Source organism: Danio aesculapii, chromosome 2 (genome assembly GCF_903798145.1).
Source record: "Danio aesculapii chromosome 2, fDanAes4.1, whole genome shotgun sequence".
NCBI lineage: Eukaryota > Metazoa > Chordata > Actinopteri > Cypriniformes > Danionidae > Danio > Danio aesculapii.
In genome coordinates, this window is record NC_079436.1 from 28831101 (window position 1) to 28856819 (window position 25719).

Genomic DNA, 25719 nt, shown 5'->3' on the forward strand with positions numbered 1-25719 from the left:
TAAAATTGCAAAACACAATCAAATGTCTAAAATGTAACTAGAAGAAAAACATACATTCTAAAAATAAATATAAACTATTATTAAAACTATTATAACTACTATAAAACTAGAAATTATTTTATTTATTCAAATAATGTGCTTTTAAATGATTACAAAATAAAAAAACGATTATGTCTATATTTTACACTTATTTATATGCTGTTTTATTTTACTGTTTTTTATTTTTTATATTATTAAAAATAACTCAAATTATTTAGTTTATAACTAACCTGATTATTATTATTATTATTATTATTATTATTATTATTATTATTATTATTATTATTATTATTATTATTATTATTATTATTATTATTATTATTAGGTAAGAAGCTTGCTGGATGCTGAATTTCCCTTTTTAGTTCACCACCAAAACTGCGACAAATAAAGAACCCTCAAATGTAATTTATAAAGAAGGTTATAGATAACAATTAGCATCACATTTTAATAAGTGCAAACTAGCAAAGTTATGCCTCACAAATATTGATTGACTACACATTAGAACATGGCGCCTTCATAATAGTTTCAAACATAATGAAAATACTCCTGGCATCAAACAGACTCTGATTCAAACCAGATGCTCTGGTGTGAAAATGCCCCAGAGAAAGAAGCCCCTGGCCTAACATGGGTCGTGCAGCACAGGCAGGTGAAAGGCTTCAATAATTGGTCCAGACTCTGCATGAGGAGATTCCCACTTGCAGCTGATGTGCTAGCAGGAGCCAATTAGGTTAACAAGCTGACAAAACATCATGGGCCTGAGCAATGCTTCAAACCTGCTATCTGTTCGATGACTGTGATCCAGACACCCAACTGGCCGAGGGGCTTTGGGTCAGCAGTCTGAAGTTAATGTCTTTCAAAAGTGGAGAGGATGAAATGACCCAGGTGGTCCAATTACATTTCTTTGGTTGCAGGAAGCGACAAAACCCATCTCTTAAAGAAGATAAAGCGTCTGTTTCAGATATTTTTAGTGCCATGTTTTGTTTATTATTCATTCTTAATTTTAGAAAAAAAACATTATTAAGCTACCGCTTGATTTCTCTTACTCTGTTTGATCACTTTTGTATTGTAGGTCATTCAAACCATCAGGGCCACAGACAAGGATAACTTCGCCAATGGACGGTTCACCTTCGCTCTACCAAAAGACCTTCCAGCAAATCCGAACTTCACTCTGAAGGACAATGAAGGTAAATAAAATAAAATGCACACAATACAATAACAAAACCCTTCTCCCACTGGATCTGTTTTTGGCTTGGTAAAACATCTAATTAGAAATAGCTTGACGTGGCAGGCCTGTGTTTTAGGAGTTGGTTACAAAAACAAATTCCATATTCAGTGCTTAACTTGTACACAGACTCTCATGAAAGTCAAATAAGATCCGACTGATCTGAAGAGCCTCTCCGATGGCGTCTCTGTAATGGAATCTTTCTAATGTTTTCCAACTGATTTCCTGATGTTTGCTCAGGGCAAACCCTCAGCGCCTCTTCACAAACATATTTAGTACCACATGTTGTCACACATCAACCCCATTTTACCCTCTCCTCTTCTTGCTCTCGTTCTTATTCCTCTTTTTATATATATGTGTATAGTCACAAGGCAGACGTACCTGTAGCTGTTTGTCCAGGAAAGCAGATCTGTGTTTATGTTAGCTCAAGGCTCCCTGGTGGTCACGGGACGGGCTGTAATGATTTCTTCCTAATGGCGAGCCTCTGCTTCTGTGAATCAGAGCTGAAGGTGGACCAGTCAGAGTTTAACAGGGCAATCAGGGAGATAAGAGGCAGACACTAAAAGCTCAGAGTTCAGAGGAACCATTGCTTCAGAGCTTTATTTGAGTTGGTATCCTTGCCAAGGTCCCCTCATCCTTAAATAATGTCCCAGCGGATGGACCATTACAGAGCGTTTTACACATCGGGGGTCGGTGCACTTCTCAGAACACACTTGAGGAGCGCTGTGTTGCACTTGTGTGATGTTTAATTGAAGGATTTATGTTGAAGGAGGAAAGATGTTCACTTTAATATATAGCACTGTGCTTAAGGGCAAAAGCTTGCTTGATCTTGATTTTCGATAGGAGCATGAACTGTGAAAGCGGGGGCTCATGATTTTTCTGGCTTTTGGGGTTTTGGTAACACTTTATTTTGATGATTCATTTAAGTATTAGTAGACTGTCTGATTAATATCTGTTGATATGCTCCTTCAGCAGACATTTAACTGACTATAACAAACTTTGCAAGTATGTGTCAACTTACACTAACCCTTGCTTGGACTTTGGCACTGCTGGGGGCTGGGTGTTTTCAGGGTGGGCTGGGAGGGTTGAGGAGTGGATCTTATTTTGTTTACTGGAAAGAAAATTGTACCCCAACCTAACAATCTACTGATAATCAAATGAGAATTAGTGGGCATGTAGATGCAATGTAACTAAATTGAACAAACCGACCATCAAAATAAAGTGTGACCGGGGTTTTAAGCAGGAGGGAAGTGTCAGAAAAGTTACCAGAGGGATAGCAGGCTTATAACGGCCAAGCATTCATAGCGAAGTTGTTTTTTATCCTTTGATCCCAGCTCTTCCTATCATTATAAAGCAGAATTTGCCAAGTGTTACTAAAGCCCCGGTCAGATCACACGAATTTGTCACGATTTCGCCACGATTTCCTTGACGAAATGTGTCGTGGGCATTTGTAAAACCACAACTGGGCATCGTGACACATGATTCAATCGTTTCTTGTCGTGTAATGTGGCATAGTTCACGACAACCGATACCATGCCTGTGACGTCTTACGACACCATCACAGAAAGTCTAGCATGTTTCATTTTTTTCTCGTTCTTCATGGCGAGTTCCGTCATGTGGTTGACACTCGGCAATAAGAGCACATTTCTTGGTTATATCAGTGGGTACTGCCATTAATGCGCAAAAAATAGGCTGCATGTATACTTATGGATAGGTCACGGGTGGATAAGATCAATCATTGGTTTTGCAAACTTTAACTACCTTTTCTAAAATATTAAGGTGTTTTAAGAAATTTTATCTGAGAAACTGGCACAAATATGCAGACATCTTCATTCTCACTACGAGTTTCTGAGTTCTCTATTCCATCCCACAGAGTTTGTTTGTCCAGGGTAATCTGGGAACATGTTCAGTTGTCCGAATACATTGCAAAAGCATTTCCTGCCTGTTCAAATTTGTCATTAATAGTGGAAACAGTTTAATATAGGCTTCTCTGAAACTGTGAATATTTCACTTTCATTTTATTTAGGCTTGATTATTATTTTATTTAACAAACCAACACAATTTCACGGCAATTCCTGTTTCGGCGTATATAGCAGACTTGTTTTGAGATGCATCACCTCAAATGTTATTCGTTATTCTTGTTTATAGATAACTAACCAACAAAAGATACATTAAAATTAAGATACAAATTATTGCAAACAAAATTTTATTTTATTTTTTTAAATTCCAAGAAAAATATATGAACTATATTTTTGTTTGTGCCCATCCACTACTCAACTACACGGATGATTGATTTAGTATGTCATTATTTTAAAGATTATGTCTTGAGCATTTGAGTTTACCTTGCTGCTGCTTTCATTTCTCCTTCTCACTCGCGGCACGTTCAGATGAGAGATTGTTTAATAAACAACCTATCACAGGAAAATGTACATTTAGATTTAAAAGAAAATATGTTAATATTAAAAATTAATCATAAGTATACCTTTAAATAATGTAGTTATTTGTTGTTTGCAAGCATCAGTGTTTATTGAGATTAAAATAAGATTTAAAAAATTAAAAAACTTTTATTGATATAAGAAATATTGTTATAGCAACACTTGTGGCTGTTTGGGAAAATAAACGCTCGTCGTAGACGTCACGGGATGACTGATCGTGAAGGAACGTGTAGTCTGGCACATTTGTTACCCACGACAAGTCAAGATATTATCAGGACAAAATTGCGTAATCTGTCATAGTGACTTTCGTAACGGACAATAAAAATTGTGTGATCTGACTGAGGCTTAACAGGGATATATACAGTATAAGCTATGTCTACAGTATATGGGAAATATGCTCTCAAAATATGGAAAAAAAAATAACTTAATTTTATTTACTTTTTAAATTTGAACTTCTTCAAGCAAAAGTCACCAAGCACTGTGCGCTCAGTTGTTCTGAAGAGTCTATTTTGAAATTTTCCGAGGTAATGTGTTATGTGATACAAGGCCTCTTTTAGCACTTCCCAGACTTCTTCTTTAGATTTAAACTGTCATATTTTTTGTTTTTTTTTCACTCAAATGATCCCAAATGGCCTCTATAATATTTAAAGGTTCTGTCAAGTGTAATTTGTCAAGAGTAAACATGAAGGCAATGCAGGGCATGGAGTAACTTCTCCTTAAAAGACAGTAGCATTTTGTTTATATCACAGCTGTGTCAGTGAGATTTGTTGATCTCAACCACATATAGCAATAGCATCTTGAGGGGGGGCGGGACATTTCAGATCCCAGAGAGCATTTGATTGGTCAGAAGATTTGATGAGAAACTAATGTATGAATTTACGTCCAAAAAATCAAGTGGAAATGACAAACTATAAGCTTTGGATGTTTATACTGCATCTTGTGAATTTTGCCACTGTTCTGGAGCACAGTAGCTTATAGATATCCTTAATACTAACATATTTATACTAGCATCCAAATAGCACTGCTGTGTGGTTGTAATTTTACTTTCTTTTCAAGATCTGGAAAAATAATGCTTTCATCACATTATGTCTGGATTATTGTAATTCAACAGTTGTTGTTTTTCTACAATCTTCATTGGCACTGCTGCAGTTGGTTCAGAACACCGCGGCTAGACTATTAACAGACACCAAAAAACCTGCTCATATTTTATCAGTTGTAATATTCCTGCACTGGCTTACTGTCGTTTTTAGAATTCATGTTCAAGATTTTACTTATTGTTGTCAAAGCTCTGAATGCGCAGGCTGCCTCTTATATTTTTGAACTTATTAATTTACTTTCTATGCCTAGGTTCCTCAGACCAGCCAATACAGCTTTATTACAGGTCCCTTAGGCACAAATTGAAAAGGAGACAGAGCCTTTGCAGTCATTGGTCCATGTTTGGAGCCGCCACCAGACATTAGGAGTGCTTCATCTCTCTCTCTCTCTTTTTTTGGTCCAGACTTAAGAAACATTTTATTCTCTCACTGTCCCAGGCTGTTAATCTTCACTGTGGATTGTGTTGTTAATAATAATATTTTATTACAACTTTTTCTGTTATTTATATTATATTTATATTTATATTGTTGTTTTATATTTCATGGCTCACCATACATTTGACTGCATTTTCAAACAAACGCTACGGGGCAGTGTGAAACATTTACAGGGATACGTTATTGATGGCTAAAGGATTGTGTTCACGTTGTAGTTGACGCAGCACCAAACAAATGCCACAAAAAAACAAAACAAATTAAACACATCTGTGATCCGTAATGGGCTACATGCACAGCTAGTGTTTTTCAGAAAATGATGAAAGGTTTATGTGACTATTTTCAATTTCATAAGGTTCCTTTTACAGCATCGATGTTGTAATGTCATTCAAATATAATCAGTGAAGCATCCATTTGGTTTTTAAAGAGTAAAAAGAGGCGAAAGACCGTTTAAAAGGAGGTATCGTATCGAACAGCAGGCTAGCACAAAAACTCCATTGAAAATACTGGGGTAAAATTAATTTTCAAATTTTAAAGACATGGCGCGGAAAATAGAATTTAATGCAGTGCTTCTTGTTTGGTTTGATTCCCACTTTATAGCATATATCAGCCAGGCAGTGATGATTGCTGTTTTTTTAAAGAAATGTAATCTTAAATGCAGTGATTTTCAATGGGATGACAATTCTCCGGAAGCCCTGGGGCTGGCTGACTGAAAATTTAAAGGTCTGTGTACATATACCCCATTGGGCACATTTGAGAGACCAATTTGTTCGGTAGATCACCTCGTACGATGTCAGGACTCGGAGCGAGCAAGATTCAAGTTTGCTGAAAGTTCCAGAAACCAGGTAGAAACAATAAAGCAGTGTGACATCATGGCAAAATTATGTGGATTTGAAAACAATATCCCTTGGGTTGATGGAAGGTGGTGTCACACAGTCAATCTCAAGATCATATGTTATGGACGACAAGCCGGTTGGCTTCTCGCAGATGAAAACGCGAAGGATCTGTAAATAGCACATTTGAGAGCCTAGCCCAGTCACATATTTGAGATTCTCAAAAATGTACACAGCGGCTTCTGGTAGATTTGGCAACACAAGTTGCAAGCAGACATCGGTGGAGCAACATAATTTTCAGTTTGGGAAAACCACTCATAAAAAGATCATAATTGCTCAAAGCTTAATAAATTTGAAAACAATTATTATTGTAATTGTTTAATTGTATAAAATATTCAGTTTTAAACATGCTTTTTGACCAATAGTTTTAGTCTTGTTTACTAAAATAATCTTGGTGTGTGCACTTATAGCCTCATATGCATAATATAGAACCGTTTGATGATGTGCAGTGGCTCATTGGTTAGGGTTGTTTCCTCACAGCTAAAAGGTTCCTTGTTTTAGGAAAATTTTTCTCTGGAAATTTATTTTTATTTTTATTTCTTCTCAGTGTGAAGATTATGCACCTATTGTGCACACATTTTAATCCTATTTAGTGTCTCTGTTGTCTGTACTTCTTGGCTTGTATCTTTTATTCATTAATTGAAGCATCTCATACACTGTCCAGCAATCTTAGCATATTTTATACAAGTACAAGAAATCTCTGCTCATTTTTGCATAAAATTAAATGCATTCTTTAGCAAAATCAAACAATCAAATTCACAAGACACTGTATGATTCTCAACTAATATAGAAAAAAGTAACTGAGGTATGTAATGTTCACTGTGATTGCATCATGCAAAACTTCTAGAAATGATGTTAAATTTCATATGAGCTATGATGCAATCATTTCTGGTTTTACTTCCTTTTATACTTTATATTTGTTTGTAGATGCCTTCCATTTGTGACACACACATTCCTTACCATTTTAAAGTCAAGAGTCAAATGTGTTGTTCCAATAGCGTGTCTTTAAAATTGAGCTGACAAATAACTTTAATAATCATTTTGTGCAACAAAATATGCAATTTATTTAGTTTTTAGCCACCAATTTTCAAATTGGTCAAAATCATGTAATCTCTAGTACATCTCTTAAATTCTGATTGGATTATTAGTAAAATATATTAAATATTATATTTATCGTTACTACAAAAGTTTGTGTTCAGTTACATTTTTCTTATAATTATATACATTTCTTCATTGCTATAATTAGCAAATAAAATATTAACAAATGTAAACATTTAAATAATAAATCATAATTAGGAATAATAATTATCCTGTGGCAAATCATTTTTTTTCAACAGCCTGTTCATTCACGGTCACATAATCCTTTAGATATCATTCTACATTGCTAATTTGGTGCTCAAGAAACATCTTACTATTACTGTTGAAGTCAGTTGTGCTGCGTAATACAAATTTTAATTAATGTTAATTATATATCAATCAGGATTTAACTCTTGATATAACTGTTAATTGATTATTATTTTTTCTATTATGCTGTTACAATCAGAAAAGAGATGCTAAAAGCCTAGATGAGCCAGTGCTTCAGAGCTTCATTTGAGTTTGTTGGCCAAGGTTCCCTCAGACCATGCTTAGACAATATCCCAGCAGATGGACTATTACGGGCCGATTTACACATTGGGGGTCTGCACACTCTTAAGAAAGTGCCTGAGGTTCACTGTGCGATTGGGTGGGTGTGTAGAGCTGTCATCCTCAATCACGTAGATGTTTCACTCCTGGTATTGCAGTTATTATGCCAGCATCCACATGACCAAATCACTCAGCCGGGGAAAAAAATTATGGAATCCCCTCCGGAGGTGCACTTATTTGCCCCCCAGGGATACGACAGAGAGTTCAATTGAATAATAATCCTTTTGACAGTTATGTTTTTCCACATAGTTAATATTCTGAATCTCTAGCCACTGTTCATCAATGTTTGCACATTTCATCCTAAGCTTTTCATTTTGGCAAAACAGAAATGTGTCACTTCCCAAAATCAAACACTGACAAAAAAGCTGGAATGTGAAGGTTACTTTTAAAATGGATTTCACTACATTTTACAAAATTAAAGATTTAAAAAGCTAGCTGTAATGTATTTTAATAAGCTAGTCAAGTATATCAAATGTATCCACATTGAATACTAATAGATAAGTAGGTATCTCTAAAGAAAACACTGGATTTTTTCTATAATAAATAATTTAACTTATTTTCTATTATATATCTACACTGTAAAAAAATATATGATCGATTAGTCTTGACAGCATAGGTTTTTAGGTCATTGTAACTTATTAAACTAAGTTAATAATGTTCTAACTTAATTGTATAGGTTACGCTAGCTGTTTTAAGTCAGTTTAACATAATATAAGTTCAATGGACTCATAAGGTTAATTTGATTCAGCTTAAAAATTTAAGGCAACTAGGATTTTATTACAGTGAATGCTTTCTTTTCTTTTTTATTATTACAGTTTTATATATTCAGAGTTAATCAGAGAATCACTTATCATGACTAGTTGGCAAATACGGTTTACATACATGATTAAATGAAATAGATTAAAATTCTAAAATAATTATTTTGGTCATTTAAAATATGTTGTCAGACGCAATTGTAATTTGATTACCACACATTTAAAATGCAACCGTATTGAGATACAATTACTTGAATTTTGTATTACAATGTGCAAATAAGGAACAGTATGTATTCCATTACTCCTCGATATTGCTAAAAAGACAGCAGGACTCTTAGGTTTCTAAAGTTGATTAAGGGAAATTTATTCAGATGAGTTATGTCAGTTTTATTGTGATTGCATCATTTTTTACTTCTAGGACTGACATAATGCAGTTAATATCATGTATGATGCAATACTGTCTAGTTATACTTCTCCTAATAGATTATATTTTTCCCATTATAACTTACTCATCCCCATGTTAAGGATTGGGAATTGCATCCACATGACCAAAGATGAAGGAAATTTTCTCCAGAGGTGTACTTATTTACCTATTGGGAAATGTCAGGGAGTTCAATGGAATAATAATAATTTTGAATTTAACTGTTTTTTATGTATATTCTGAATTTAAGAAGCATTTGTAATAAATCTTTCCAGAATGGGGTGAAAAATGTGTGTTATCTTCTAAGATAGCTTACATCAAATTCGACAGCTTGCCATGGATTTGGCAAGAGTGTGTGTGTGTGTGTGCGTGTGCGTGTGTGTGTGTGTGTGCTGATTTTGGTGGTTTACAAGGATATTTTTCTTTGTATAATGATATGGATGTGACACAGTTGTACTCTATTACAGTAGTTTATGAGGACATGTCTGATGTCCTTTTTAATTCAAAACACTTAAAAATAATACTTAATGATATCTTTTGACATTCAAATTTTGCCACGTTTCCTGTGAGGGTTTGGTTTATAGGGGTAGGGTACTGGCCATTAATTAGCTATTTATTTTTTTCACGGTATAAAATACATTAAAGAGCATCTATGATAAAAATCATCTTTTAGAAGCTGTTTGGACAGAACTGTGTGGAGGTATAGTGTGTCCACAGTCAAATTGGAGTGATAGAAACACAATAAGTCTCTTTTTTAAATTTCCTGATGATAAAATAGGATCCAAATCGCTTCCATTTTGTGGCCAACTGAAACATGACGGTGGTGCGGATTCCCTGCCCACCGATTTGATTAACTGCCGCATATTAACATGTCTTTATAGTAACACGTATAATATTATCGACAAGACATGACATGCGCAAAGCAACTACGATTAAATGATCTGTTCAGCTCGCTGTGATCATCAAACGTTCACACTGTAGTATTATTAACAAATGTTACATGAGATCTACTTCCTTCATGTCTGTCACTGTGCTGTTTATCTGACGCAGCCGAGGCGGAGATTGAGGCACACTCTGACAGGCACGTGAAAACAGTGGGCGGGGTGGACTAGCATTAAAGGCACAGGCTACAAAAACATCTACATTGTGCAGAAAATTCTAATATTCTGAACGCTATAATAAATAATCTGATGGGTGTTTTGAGCTGAAACTTTACAGACACATTCTGCAGACACAAAAGACTTATCTTAAATCTTCAAAAAGAGGTAAAATAGTCTTTAAGGCTATAAAGAGTCCCTGTCAACCACCAATACAGTGGTTGTGTGCGTGTGTGTGTGTGTGTGCATGTGTGTGTCATTTTGAGATGCGGGATGAGAGGATCCCTCATGGGCCAATTGACTGTAATTCTCTCTCAGGCCATTTATCTCCCACCATTTAAACACTCACATTAAGTTATAACTGCTAGAGTGATCAGGATCCATGCCAGAACTGCAGTATTGGCAGTCATAGTTGTTGTTGTTGTTGCTACTTCCACTTTATTTACTTATTTATTCATATATTTATTGCATGCCACATCTCAAAGTGATGATTAATTATCCGCAGTACATGCATGGTTCGCTCCCATGTATTTTCACAGAGAAACTGTTTACGTTTCACTGCTACTTAAATCAAAGCGCAACTGTGAATTTTTTCCATCCATGTATAATTACAAGCCGCGGTTTCCACGTTGTTTGTGAAGACTCGCTAATGATCATTCCACCCTCCGTCGTTTCATGTTCATTTTTTAATAGTGTTTGGACAGATTAAATGGAGTCTACCTGCAGGCCATTTTATAAAAACCCCTGCAGCATGAAATCAAACACAAACGCACCAAACTGAGGGGTCACTGCACGAATGGCTGATTTATGCGGAAATGTTTCAGAGATGCTAATTTAGGTAGTGTTCAGCGTAACTCTGAGATAGAATTTTTCTTTACTGTAGTATCTAATGCATGCACTAGAGTTGCTGGTTCTGCATTCATTAAAGCCCTAGAGAGAAACAGCTCTAAAGCCTCAGCACTGGAGATTTGGGTGTGAACTTGTATGGAGAAAGTCATGAATAATATCAAATATATTTTAGGGATAAATAAAATAACTATTTAAGGAATATAATGAAATAAAGTGTCTGTAATTTAATTTATGAAATGAAAACATATCATTTATCTATCTGAATGAATGTATACAGTTACATTATTTGATTTTTCCTCACTTTATTTACTTTTATTTTTCTTTGAAATTAATTTGACTTTCATTCAAAGACGAGACATTGCATTATAACGTCTGCATCATTTAAAATTAAAAACAGCATTTTATATACATAGAAAGCAATTTCAGTGTCTGCTTTAATGTTTCAGATAGATTGTGAGACTATAAATATATTGTCAAAATTTGGGTGAAATAATGTTCCATTATCATTCAGAGCTCTATTTTAATGATCTTGGTCCAAGGTCAAAAGCATTAAGGGTGTGTCCAAAAAAAAATGCTACCAAAATATATGGTTTTCGCCACGGTGCATGTTCTAACAGGGTTGTGCTTATTCTCCTAATGAGTTATGGGTGTGTCTTGAGCATAACGTGCATTAAACCAATCAGAGTCTCATCTTCCATTACTTTTAAGAGTCCATTGTGTCATGCCATGACACATTTGCTATTTACATGACTCAATGCTTCACTAGCAGGAAAACAGTAAAACAGACCTTCTACAGTGCGAGGAAAAAGAGTGAGCCTCCTCCATTCGGCCTCTTTACTTTCTCTTTACTTTACTTATACTCTTTACTTTACTCCTTTACTTTCGTGGAAACAGTGGAAACTCACTCCACTGAAAACATCCATTAGCCTACATATTTAATTTCGTTTGTTAAGCACAAAGATTTGTTTCAAAACTATTTCTAAATTCAGTTCTTATTTCCATCAAACGAATAAATGAACAATAATAACAAAGTGCTGTCAAAAAACTGAGCATCCAAACATGCATACGTTTCCAGGTGGACAAATCTAAACTTGTTTTTATTAAAACAAATATAAATATGCATATGATACATAATACTGCTAAGAATAATAACATTATACAAATGCAAATTGTCATGAATGAACTGAAAAAAGCCATCCATGGAAATAGCAACAAATCGTGCCATACATGTCTTGCGCTAAATGTCCTGGGTGTATGATAGGGACCTGATTGTGATAGATATAATTATCTGTATATTTATGTGTACCTATTAAAATGTATCACAGAAAACCTCTTGCTGATATTAAATGAGCAAAACTGAATACTTTGAAAGATAGTGATCTAAATTTATTATTATGTTTAAAACTATAAATGACAATTTTCTGTCAGTTTTTAATTTAGATTCACCAGTGTTGACTTTAAATGCTCTCTAAATTTGTTAAGAAATGAAACTTTGGATTAGCAAAGCATTTTTAAGTCTTTATGGTTACGTAAGGAGGTTAAAACATTGTTACATGAAGTTATGACAGCTATATCACCTGAATATTGAAGATTTGGAGTATGTAGTATAGATAGATTTAGGGTTGGGGTTAGGGTTAGTTTAAGTTGGCATGTACTTGCTAAGTTTCTTATAGTCAGTTAATGTCTGTTGAAGGAGCAGTTTCAACAGATATTATGCAGACAGTCTACTAATACTCAAATGGACCATCAAAATAAAGTGTTACCAATTGAATTCTTTAGGATGATTATCTAGTGAGTATTAATTATCATACAGTACAATATGACGTTGTGAAGTGTAAATTATTTTTAAGTATTTTATTTCAGCAGAGTGATAGCAGATTGTAATATTGATTATTTATTGATCCCCAAACTATAGCCAGGAGGTGGAAAAGGTTAAATGTTTATTTTTAAATTGTATCAAAAAGGCTTTCTTCATTATTTGGTACGATGTAAAATTAATGCAGGGTTGTGGTTTTGTTGTTGTTAATAGTATAGTTTTGGAGAGTTTTGGGTATAATTTCTTTACAAACACACACACACACACACACACACACACACACACAAAAAATGTTTAAATACTCATAATAAATAGTACAATAAACAAATGAACACATGATGAGTTACAAAACACAATTTGTCTGGTGCTGATATTAAGACAGGGACCAATACCAAAATACCCTGAAGCCCTCTGTTAGGCTGCAGAGTTAAAAAACACACATCTGCAGTGTGAAGAAGCTGCATGACTGTGCATACACAGAGGTGCTTACGACCTGCCTGTCTGTGTGCGTGTGTGTGTGTGTGTGTGTGTGTGTGTGTGTGTGTGTGTGTGTGTGTGTGTGTGTGCGCAAATGTGAGAAATGAAGGTATGGAGACAGCAAGGGAGAAGGTGAAAAACCTTGCACAAGCCTCTCAAAAATGAGAAAAGTTGGTGCACTGTGGGGAGTTAATAAAGCATGACGCTTTTGTCACTGTGTGGGGTTTACAGGCTGTCAGCACACCAGCGCTCCAATGCTCCTGTTGGGGACATACAGCGGTAAAACAAGCGTTGGCTTTTTGAAAAATCTGACACAAGTGAAGATGGGCCATTGTGAATCAAACACAAAAAATCTGTGTGCGTACTAAATGATTAATTCTGACTGAAGGTATTTTTGATGCATTTCAGAAATGTTTAGAACATGCATAATTCTGAGTGAATTTTAAGCTGTTGTAAATTTGCATTATTTAAATGGATTTACTACTTGTAATGTGAAGTGACGCTGCCAACAGAGGTGCGGATCCAAATGCAGGTTTATTGAACAGAGAATGGTCAGGCAAGCAACAGTTAGCACAGGAGCAAATGGGTATATGCAGATAATCCAGAGTCGTAAACAAATAACAGGCAACTGGTCAGAAGGCAGGCAGTAGACAGGAATAAACAATCAAACACAGCAAGGGTCAAACATGGCAAGACATGGCAGAGAAACGCATCATAATTTTCACAATTAAGTATAGCAAGACTCAGACAAGATGTGTGTGTGTGCGCACTGTATTTAAACTCCATGTAATCAGTCCAAAATGATCCTCTGGTTGTGTGTGTGCATGTCTAATCAAACTGAAACAGGAACAGCCGTGTATGAGGTGCATGATGGAACTTGTAGTCCATACACCAGCGGATTTGTAGTTCTTATAAATCTGCGTGTTTACCAGCCATCTACAAGCGTTAGATCACTGGTGACTGTGACTCTACTACTATTCAATGGTTTGGTCTGTAACTTTTTTTCTCTTGATGATAAGCAAGGCTGCATTTATTTGATCAAAACACGATAAAAGTTCAATGTTAAATATTATTATTATTATTATTATTATATATGCTGATTTAGTGCTTGAAAATGAATTTCTAATTGCTATACAAGAGTTTAATATTCCTGTGTAATATTTGAAAGTTGCTGCTTTTTTATGGTAAAATAAAATATATATATATATATATTAATAATACTAATTATAAATAATTGTAACTAGGACTGCACGATATATCGTTTCAGCATCAATATCGCAATGTGATCATTTGTGAGTATGTGGAATGTTAAATCTGACTTAGAATTGATCATTTTGCAAGTGTTTTTTGAGGCCTGTGACTGTGTGAGAGTTTTAAATATATTCAAACGTTTGTAACTTTGAAAAATTAATAACAAACCATTTTATTGAATTGTTTATACAACAAAGACTGTGCCATATTATTTTACATTTGATTATTCAATTAATCAACCTGAATACATTTCAACTCTTTGGAATACAACAAAACAATGTTTATTTAATTGGCATATTTTTTTCTTATTGAATTTTTCTATGCTTGAAGATTGTTTATTATATTTTATGCACTCACTACAGAATCTTCCCAATAAATCTAAAATTATAGATTGTTTACGAACATTTATTCAACTCATCTCTTGAAATTGTATTTATATCGCTATATATATATATCACAGATGTGTAATTTTTCCAATATCATGCAGCCCTTTTTATAACATTACTCATATTATTATAAAAATGATAAATATAATGATATGGGCAATGGAATATAGATCATCTTAATGGGACCAAAAAAAATTTGATAAAGGATAGAAAAAATTTAAATCATAACATGTAAAAATCTGTCATCATTCAATTACTCCACTTGTTCCCTATGCTAAACACAAACAAACATAGTTTGCAAAATGTAGAAATCCAGTAGCCACTGCCTTCTGTAGATTTTTAATTTTTTACTAGGGAAGTCAATGGCAGTTTTCAACTTTTTGTGTGTGTGTGTGTGTGTGTGTGTGTGTGTGTGTGTGTGTGCATGTGCGTGCGTGCGCTTACGGGCGTGCGGGGGTGCGTGTGTGTGTTTCCAAAAAAGTAGGTTTGGAATGACTTGAGGGTGAGTTATTGAAACCATGGACCACAACACCAGTCATAAGTGTCAATTGTTTGAAACTGGCTTGTATATATCATTTGATAGCTAAGTAAATAAATGTTTCATTGATGTATGTTTGTCTTGCTCCGGTTTCCCTCACAGTCCAAAGACATGCTCTATAAGTGAATTAGATGAACTAAAATTGACCTTAGTGTATGATAGTGTGTGTGTAAATGCGCGAGTGTACTGTATGGGTGTTTCCTAGTAAAAGGTTGCGACTGGAAGGGCATCCACTGCATAAAACAAATACTGGACCTTCCCTGCTTTCTTTTTGGAGGCAAATTTTCCTCTCGTTGGCTGCTATTACCACTGGTGATATTCCACCTTGCCTAATTATTGGTTTATTTGGGGTTCTCCCACCTGGCCACACTTTACCCTCTCATTTTGTAGACTTTGTAGCCTTCTTAACCCTTCTGGCTAGGCGATTAATTCTTCTGAATTAAAAGAGCCCTTACCCTCCAAGTTAGAGAAACTTAGGTACTCTCTTCAACCTACAGTAGCACTATTTTCATTGAATTGTGGGAACCCCTTCGCAAACATGTCCAAAATCTTCAGCTTGGCTCTGCTTCGTCTGATTGAGTCCCCAACTCCCAGCTTGGTACTGGATACTAGTTCTGGTCAGCTCATTGTAGAATTCATTTTTCTGTATGAAAGATTGCACTACTGGTATTATTTTTTATTTATTTTTGTTTTGAAATGCTCTTCAGTGTATTTACTTATTGTTACATGTTTATGTTGTCCTTTTTGTATATTTATGTGATGTGTTTTATAATCTATAAATAAAACATTAAAAAACATATGCTGGAATAGCTGGCAGTTAATTCTGCTGTGGCGACCTCTGATAATTCAGAGACTAAGTTGAAGCAGAATGAATGAATGAATGAATGGATGAATGAATGAATGAATAGTTTGTCTACACAAAATTATCACATTCTATTAAAAAATCACATTAGTCTTAGCTGATTTAAGTTGTCTTAAAATGAGCATTTTTTGTCTTTCATAATAAAGCTGTAGCTGCCACTTTATAGTTGTTGTCATTTGCACATATCAGGCAGCTTGAAAATGAAGTAACAGAATGCAATATTCAAAAAGCTGTTCTCCATTCTCAGAGGCGGCTGCCGAGGATGGGGGACGAATTGTTTTGCTGGCTTGTGTTGCACGGCGCCGTCATGCATGCAGCCAGCGAGAATAAACCTCTGCTCTCTTCGACAGATAGCAGCGCGAGCGTGTTGGCGCGCAGGCATGGCTTCAGCCAGGCAGAACAGGAGCAGTACCAGCTGCCGGTGATTGTGTGGGATGGGGGAGAGCCACTCCTCAGCAGCACCAGCACACTGACGCTCAGGGTCTGCCCGTGCCAGCGCGGGGCCAGAACAGTGTGCAGAGCCCAAGCGTTCCTGTCCTCGGCCGGCCTCAGCACTGGAGCCCTCATCGCCATCCTGCTGTGTGTGCTCATCCTCCTGGGTAAGACTGAAAACATAAGAGCCAACAGAAGAGCTTGTTAGGAAATTGCTGTCAGGGATAGAGTAGCAAACTGAATCCACCAGTGAAACATGTCCTTTTTTATTCATATATTTATTATGAATTCAGTTATGATCTCAACATTCGAGTGGCTTGTACTATTTTTCTCATCCACTTTGGAACTTTTCTCTGATCACAACTGAAAATGTGCTAGTTTAACAATATCTAGTCACTTCAGCACATCTTAAACCTAATTTATCCTTCTGTTTCAAGTGTACTCGGTATACAGTATAGCCTATGCAGAGTTATGTACCTTGTCTTTGCTTACTGAAGTATGTCATTTTAGTATTTCAATTCAATTAATCTGTATTCATTTCTATAGCACTTTTACAATGTAGATTGTGTCAAAGCAGCTTCACATAATAGTTTTAGTAAATTGAAATTGAAACTGTGTCAGTCCAGTTTTCAGAGTTTAAGTTCAGTTTAGTTTAGTTCAGTGTGGTTTAATTTTCACTGCTGAAAGTCCAAACACTGAATATTTCATATTGTGCCCAAAATTGCATATTGATTATATTAATATTAATCTGTTTGCAAAATGTGAAACATTTCAATTCAATTCAAGCATTGATGCTTTAATCTTCACGCTCTTCAAAAAAGAAAAAGAAAATATTGTGTTCATCCAACACACTGCATGGAGAGGAAGGAGAGTTCACCTCCTTATCAAAGAGCTGCACGGGATTATCCCGAAATGCAAAGTTTATTCTTGGAAATCAGTGGCATTTTGATAGTTTGCTCTTGATACTACAGCCACCTAACACTAATTTCCATAAATGAATCCTGAACAGAAATTGGCAGTATGTTAAAGGGTATGGACACACACAAGGGAACACACACTCACTAAACAGTGACATTGGGAAAGGTGTGTGACAAGCATTGAAACCACACTGTAAAAAAAATCTGTTATTTTACATAAAACAACGGCCATTAAATTACAGAAATTTACCATAAAATTATGGACAGTAAATTACAGAAATTTACCATAAAATTATGGACAGTAAATTACAGAAATTTACTGTAAAATACCGGACAGTAAATTACAGAAATTTACTGTAAAATAACGGACAGCAAATTACAGAAATTTACTGTAAAATAACGGACAGCAAATTACAGAAATTTACTGTAAAATAACAGGCAGTAAATTACAGAAATTTCTGTAATTTTAACATTGGTTATTTTGTGGTAAATTTCTGCAATTTAACAGCCATTATTTTACTTTTTTTTTTTTATCGGCACCCCAGGACTTTCTTTACAGTACAGTATACAATAGGCTACAGCAGTGGTTCTCAATCATCCGGGATGTTCTGTCTTTATGTTAATGGTAAAAAAAAAAATCTATATTTATTAATATTTCATCTAAAATATTTTTTAAATGCAGAATTTTGGTCAAATTTTGGATTTTTCCCCTGAGCCAAAATGTAACTACTAACTTCTCAAAAATGTAATTAGGGGGAGAGCGGGGCACAAAGTAGTACTTTTTGGTTTTGTCCAAATCATGAACAAAGTATTGGGGTTAGGCAAACCATATTTTTTACCAACAAAACACAAGCCTCTCCTACAAATGAGCGCTGGTTATATAATCGCCAGACCTACAGTATGGCCAAATGGCAAAAACCAAAAGCCAAAAGTGCCAGGAGTAAAAAATGTTATTTACCCCACCTGCAGCGCAAGTTGTAACAGACAGAGGGTTAGTTGTAACATGCTTAAAAAGGCATATTTCTCACAACTAATTTAAATTCAGTTTACTTTAAATAGAATATTTCCGCAGTACTTAACTCATTTTTTTATTCCATATTGCACAGCATGTTTATGTTTTTTTTATCTATTGGATAAATACATTTGGATTTATTTGCATTCTAATCCATTATAATGCAATGTATTTATTTGCATTATTAGCAATAATTTATTTTCTATTTTAAAAATATTTTCTATTAAAAACATTTTTTATTTTAAAAGTTCCCAACATTACACTCAAATTCTAAAATTATTTTGTTAATTTAATTGGTGTCCAACAGTGTGTGGCTTAATTGTAACACCTTGATACTAACCCCACTGTGTCTTGTTTTCCTAAAAACTGACTAGCAGTCACTGTGTTTTTACATCTTTCAAAATGGTTCCATCTTTTAGCCTAGAAGACAATAATCATATCAATATAAGATTTCACATAAATAAAAAATACTGACTTTAAAAAAAAAAAAACTTTTATGCTGCAGAAATGGTTTCTCCAAATTTCGCCAAACTTTTTCAATAATTGTCAGGAAGACGTCTGCCGACACTGAGGTGAAAACCTTAGAAGCATGCCATGGTTAACCCTTAGTAAATACCTTAAAACTCTGTGTTATATTTTACCCTGCATTACTTTGTGCCCCGCGCTCCCCTACATATCATAACAACAAAAACCTAAAGATCTATTATTGGTCGGATACATTTCTGGTGTGAAAATTCACAAAAGTAATTTCTTCCTCAACTGATTCACAGATCATATGCATCAACTCTTCCGATGCATCATTTTCATAATTTTACAAAAATAACTGGTTTTCAACTTAAGAGAAACCTCAATTCGACCATGATCTAGTCACCGTGGTTTGTAGTAGCCTAAACTCAAAACAGCAGTGCACAAAACTCAATCATTCCCAACAATGAATACAAAATGCAGACATATAAATACTTATGAATGCGTCATAAATACGTCAAAAATATAAACTGGCATTTAGAAGCTGTGTCTCATTCTTTTAACAAATTGCAAATACTTTGGTTCATTCATGCAATTGATTATGTACAACTGTCTGCCCACGTTGTCAGTCATGTCATGTGGATCAAAATATTACATTGATGCTTTGTTGAATAATTCTACACCCCAAAGCATCTTGGTATTAGTTTATTTCATACTGTAAGTGATTGAATGGAAGTGATAAAAGTAGATGTCATTATCAATAAAGCATATTATATTCATTTTTTATTTTTTTAACATGTCTTGAGTTGATAAATTGCACAAAGAAATCTTGAATTTCATTAAATTTGAGAATTGAAATGCCACTTTTACACTGCACAACATGACTTTGACTTTACTTTTCCACTGCAGTTTAGTACCACTTGTTGTGCAACCTATATATTCATAGCATCATTCCCTGTCACCTGATCCAGTTCAACCAGTAGAATGTCTGCACTTTGTCTACTGATAATGATCCAGTCATTTTCATAATAATAATCATGCAGTGGGTGTTATTATTTATTTAAATCTAACTGGTTTGGTGCTTCATGCCACATATTTGGTGATGCGGGTAGTGACGATTCCCTCTGGCTTATCAGTGATCTACACCATTTACACATTACATTTTAGAATCAATATGGCTCATTTGGAACCTTAAACGAGGTGGCACAAAAAAGTTCTAGCTCCTGTACACAGTGGAAAACCCTCCAAAAGTGAGCTGTATCCTGCGGTGGTAAAGCAGTGTAAAGCCATAGATCAACTTGTTCTGTGAAACGGCTCAGAGGTATTTCTCATGAACATTCAGTTAGCAGGCATATACACAGACAAACCACAAAATGTGTAATTGTAATTTCTGACAGTGGAAGAACAACAAGGAAACAAAAAAGTTCAATACCCCAGAGGAAGAAGAGTAGAAAGGATAGGTGACAAAAGAGAGAAAGTGGTAAAAAAGCCAAAATGAAGATGTTTCCAAATAGGGGCCACTATTGTAAACCATTTTCTCAGTCCTGACCTTATAGGGGTTAGTGGTCAAAAGGATGATTTGAACAGCCATGTCCTCAGTCATGCATTTCATTTAGACAGAACAGGTAAATACAACAATGCACACTGCGTAATACTGTATAGTTTTGCAAATTATACAATACATTATGTGGTCAACCCACATTTTTTTTTCGAACTGATAGGTTGTTAGGTAAATAGGTTGATATGAATGGATTTGATTGATTGATTTATTGATTGATTGATTGATTGATTGATTGATTGATTGATTAATAGGATGGATGAATTGATCCATAAAATGGAGGGATGGACGGATGGATGGATGGATGGATGGATGGATGGATGGATGGATGGATGGATGGATTTGATTGATTGATTGATTGATTATAAATAGGATGAATGGATGAATTGATCCATAAAATAGATGGATGGATGGATGGATGGATACATAAATTGGATGGATGGATGGATGGATGGATGGATGGATGGATGGATGGATGGATGGATGGATAAATACATAAACTGGATAGATATATGGATGGATAAATACAAAAATTGGATGGATGGGTGGATGGATAAATACATAAATTGAACGGATGAATGGATGGATGGATACATAAATAGAATGGATTGATGGATGGATTAATACATAAATAGGATAGATGGATGGATGATGGATGGATGAAAGGATGGATTGATTGATTGATAGATGATAAATAGGATGGATGGATAAATTAATACTTAAATAGGATGGATAGATGGATTGATCCATAAATTGGATGAATGGATACATAAATCGGATGGATGGATGGATGGATGGATGGATGGATGGATGGGACAGACAGACAGACAGACAGACAGACAGACAGACAGACAGACAGACAGACAGACAGACAGACAGACAGACAGACAGACAGACAGATAGATAGATAGATAGATAGATAGATAGATAGATAGATAGATAGATAGATAGATAGATAGATAGATAGATAGATAGATAGATAGATAGATAGATAGATAGATAGATGTAGAATGATTTATATTCAGGATGTTTTCCTCTGCTGATTTCTTTTGCCTGACATCCTAAAAAGCGCTGCTTGAAATTCAGTGGTTGTAGATGAGAAGTTTCACCCTGCAGGATGTGTGAAAACCCCCTCTCTCACTGGTCCACTGACAAGGCCAAATATAGACACTACTCAAGAATGCTGCACAACTGTGTGGGCTGAAACAGGGAAACAACAATCATACCTGAACAGACAGCAAGTGTTGTTAATAATACATTCAAATAAAGGCAAAACACTCTGTTTGTCTGCTTGAATTTGGAGGCTCCTGCCATTTACAGCGAAAAACAATTCAGCTGATTTTGACAGTGCAAACACCTAAACACAAAAGCTCTATTCCAAATTCTAGAGAGCTGCCTAACTACCTTGCTGAACAAAACATGTTGAACAAGCTGGCCTGCAACTTTCGGTTAGTCTACCTGCTCAGTCAAGCTGGTTTATGACATTTAAGTTAATGTGAATGCAATTCCAACAAGCAGCAACAGGGGCATATTCTTTTGGGAAAACGCTGTGGTGGCATGTGTCCCTTTTGACCTAAATTTATCACACTAATCACATTTCAACACTGGAGCTACAAGATTTCTATTCAAACTGCTAGAATTATCATAATGGTCATTCTGACCATTCATACAGTATAAGACTGTACAATTAGACGGAACATTTGTGTAAGCTTGTATTGAGATTTTAGAATTAAACTTAGAAAATTTGTCACCATATTTTATGAAGTCATAACCCTAAAAATGCTGTTTATAGCCTATATAATTTCATTACCACCAAGTTACTACCACCCCGAAAGCGTGTACCTCACTTTGCCTGATAAGTAGGAGAACAACGTTTCTTACCGCAGTGAAAATGTTGTGTTTGAAAGCTTGAAAGGGATGTTTGACGTTAAATTATGTTTAAAATTATGTTTTTGTAAGCATAAAGTTGCTAGGCAACAGAGGCACGCATAATCAAAGGAACAGGAAAAAGTAGCGGATGCTGAAATCGTGCAGTCAATTTGCTCATTATGGCCATTGAATGTAGAAATACTCAGAACTCCTTTATTTTTTGTAATTTTATTAAAATAACAATGTTAGAATTAAATATACAGACATTTAGGAAGGTACTATAGTTATAAGGGTTTTCTTTGAACAAAAAAAAATGTATTCTAATCTCCGTATTTAAATGTTTATGGAATTATTGTGTTCAGCAGTAATATAAAAGCATGTTCTGGAAAATATATTCCATTAAATACAGTATACAGTATATTTATTCTTTGTCAATGTATTATACAAGACGTGTCAGGACTTCAAACTTCCCAGTAAATGAATGAACTATATGAGTATGGTTCATACTCAGGGTTGCAGCTGGAAGGGCATCCGCTAAAACAAATGCTGGATAAGTTGGTGGTTCATTCCACTGTGGCAACCCCAGATTAATAAAGGGACTAAGCCGAAAAGAAAATTAATGAATGAATGAGTATGGTTCATGAGTTGATGAAAGTTTTGCATTGGGTCGCTTTTTGTATTTCAAATGCAATAAAATACATAAACTCACTTAAGAGTGATAATTTACATAATAAAATGTGACCAGCAGGAGTTGATTAGATATGCAGTGTTGAAAATCTCTCGCTTCTTTAACATGTACAGATGAGTGAACAATTAATCCAGTCAGTGTTTAATTAACAAAGTGCCAAAAATAGATCAAGTCCTTGACAAGTTTTCATAGTTGTTTTGGTTTGGTTTTACATGCACGGTTGTGTTAAAAAAAACAGCAGTGCCTTACAAACAGTGAGTAAAGTGCAAATATTTTGAAATAAATTTTATTTCCATATTTAAAATATAATGGAAACATCTCTCATTCAAGAATGAATCAAATTATTAAGCAATTTATGTGTGTATTTTTTTAATCTGCTGGATAAAACATATACTGGATAAATTGGCGGTTCATTTCGCCGTGGCGACAACAGATTAATAAAGGGACTAAGCTGAAAAGATAATGAATGGATATTAATCTGTTTCAAAATATTTTCTCTTTAAACTGAAATACTTACAGTATACTAAAGAATTTTTTTTTACACTTCAGTTCAAATTTCCAATCTATATTTAAGCTTTTAAGTAATAACTGCTACACCTTTTTCAGGCCATAATTTTCAATTTCAGGCCTGACATTTGGGATTTTCTTCAGAAACTGCATTTATATTGTCACCTGAAAAGTGTTAAATTGGGTTGAGGTCAGGGGACTGAGTTGGTCACTCCATTACCCCAATCCTTTTTTTTTTGTTTTGCCTGAAACCAAGTTGTTGCTTGATTACTTGTATGTATTGGGTCATTGACATGTTGAAACACTCATTTCAGGGGCATTTCCTTTTCAGCATAAATGATCATAATCTCTTCAAGTATTTTAATGTATTCACACTGATTCATGAGCCATGATAAATTGAAAATAGACCTAGCATCACTCTAGAAACATTCCTAGATAACAATTTTTGCGCAACTACTCTGTCTTCACAGTGTAACAAGACTTGCTGTCAGTGACCACTAGACATGAAAAGAAAAATTTTACTCTAATCCCTCCACTTTTGTCTTTGGACCAGTTAATGTGGTACTTGGCATATTGTAACCAATTTTGCATATGCTGTTTTTTCAACAATGGTCCTTTACGGGGGCTTCTTGCTGACAGCTGAGCTTCTTTTAAATGTCATCTGACTGTTATGGTACTCAGAGATCATTTAAGGTCATCTTTATCTGTCTGAAGGTGATGATTGGCTGGGTGATGATTCAAACTATTCTTCAATTCATTATAACTGTAGTTGCTACCATTAAAATTGTATGATAGTAAAGTCAAGTCTTTTTTTTTTCTTTGTTATAGATTATTGTTTTAGTACATCAAGTAAAACTGATGCTTATGTAGGCAAAAAGCCAGCCCACTAGGTTTTAAAACAACTCTAATGTGTTTGAATAAAGAGCCTTGTGGCTATTTATGCGAAAACATCATTGATTTCACATCAGCACATGACTGATTAACTGATTATTTACCCAGACAAAGCTTTTCCCAGTATGAAAATGTCAGCAGGCGTATGATTGCACTCATTTTGTACGCCCATGCTATGCGTCGCCTGCTCAGGAGACTGGTAAAGCTAATTCCCATCACCATTTACACGGCTGAACAAACTGCGCTTGTGTCTCCTCTCTTGTAGCCATCGTGGTTCTGTTTGTCACACTGCGCAGCAAGAAGAGCAAGAAGGAGCCCCTGATCATCTCAGCCGAGGACATACGAGAGAATGTAGTCACGTATGATGATGAAGGAGGGGGAGAGGAAGACACAGAGGCCTTCGATATAGCGGCACTGAGGAACCCAGCAGCAGCCGAAGAGATGAGGATGAGGAAGGACCTGCAGTCTGAGGTATGGAGGGTTATGGGTTCCGAGGCTCTTAGCCCGTCTTTGACCTTACCGGAGGATGACATCCATGAGGTGATAAAGCTGAAAGTGGTGGAGGCCGACCGGGACACAAGCGGCCCTCCGTACGATTCTCTTCAGACGTACGCTTACGAGGGTCACGGCTCCCTGTCTGGCTCCATCAGCTCTCTGGACCTCCCAGAGCTGGACCTCAGTGAGCTGGACAACTGGGGACCCGAGGTACAAATGCTCAGCAGAGTCTTTCAAGAGAAAGACCAGCAGCACGTTCCCTAATGGCTGCGCATGTTCAGTAAAAACCACAAGTTTGTGTGTCGTTTCCCTAATGTCTGGTCAAATGGAAGTTTTTTTGATCATCCAGTTTTGCTGTGGGATTATTTGACTTCTGTTGTTTTTCACTGGCCTCTACAAGTGGAAGTTGATTTTTGAAGAAAAAGTCTAAAGAAAAAAAAGAAGAACTCGTAAAAAAAAGGATATTTTCCCTGGTGTATATTTTCTATTGCTTAATAAAATTCATGATTCCAGATAAGTAAAAAGAAGTCCTTCTATTGTATATTCGTCCTTTTGCAACAACTACAAAAATGTGATGACATTTATGATGACATCCATTTATACTAAGCTGATCATTTCTGTTCTTAACATAGAAA

General features: G+C 35.3%; 1 protein-coding gene across 1 annotated transcript in view; it reads left to right on the top strand.

Moving 5' to 3' along the window:
* The window catches only part of cdh18a (cadherin 18, type 2a), a 104200-nt gene extending 78791 nt beyond the window's left edge, over positions 1 to 25409 (top strand). The window contains exons 10-12 of the mRNA XM_056476608.1: positions 1109 to 1223; positions 16601 to 16849; positions 24855 to 25409. Of these exons, the coding sequence (XP_056332583.1) occupies positions 1109 to 1223; positions 16601 to 16849; positions 24855 to 25348 (858 nt within the window). The 3' untranslated portion in view covers positions 25349 to 25409. The remainder of the gene's footprint in view (positions 1 to 1108; positions 1224 to 16600; positions 16850 to 24854) is intronic.
* The last annotated feature ends 310 nt before the right edge of the window (positions 25410 to 25719 follow it).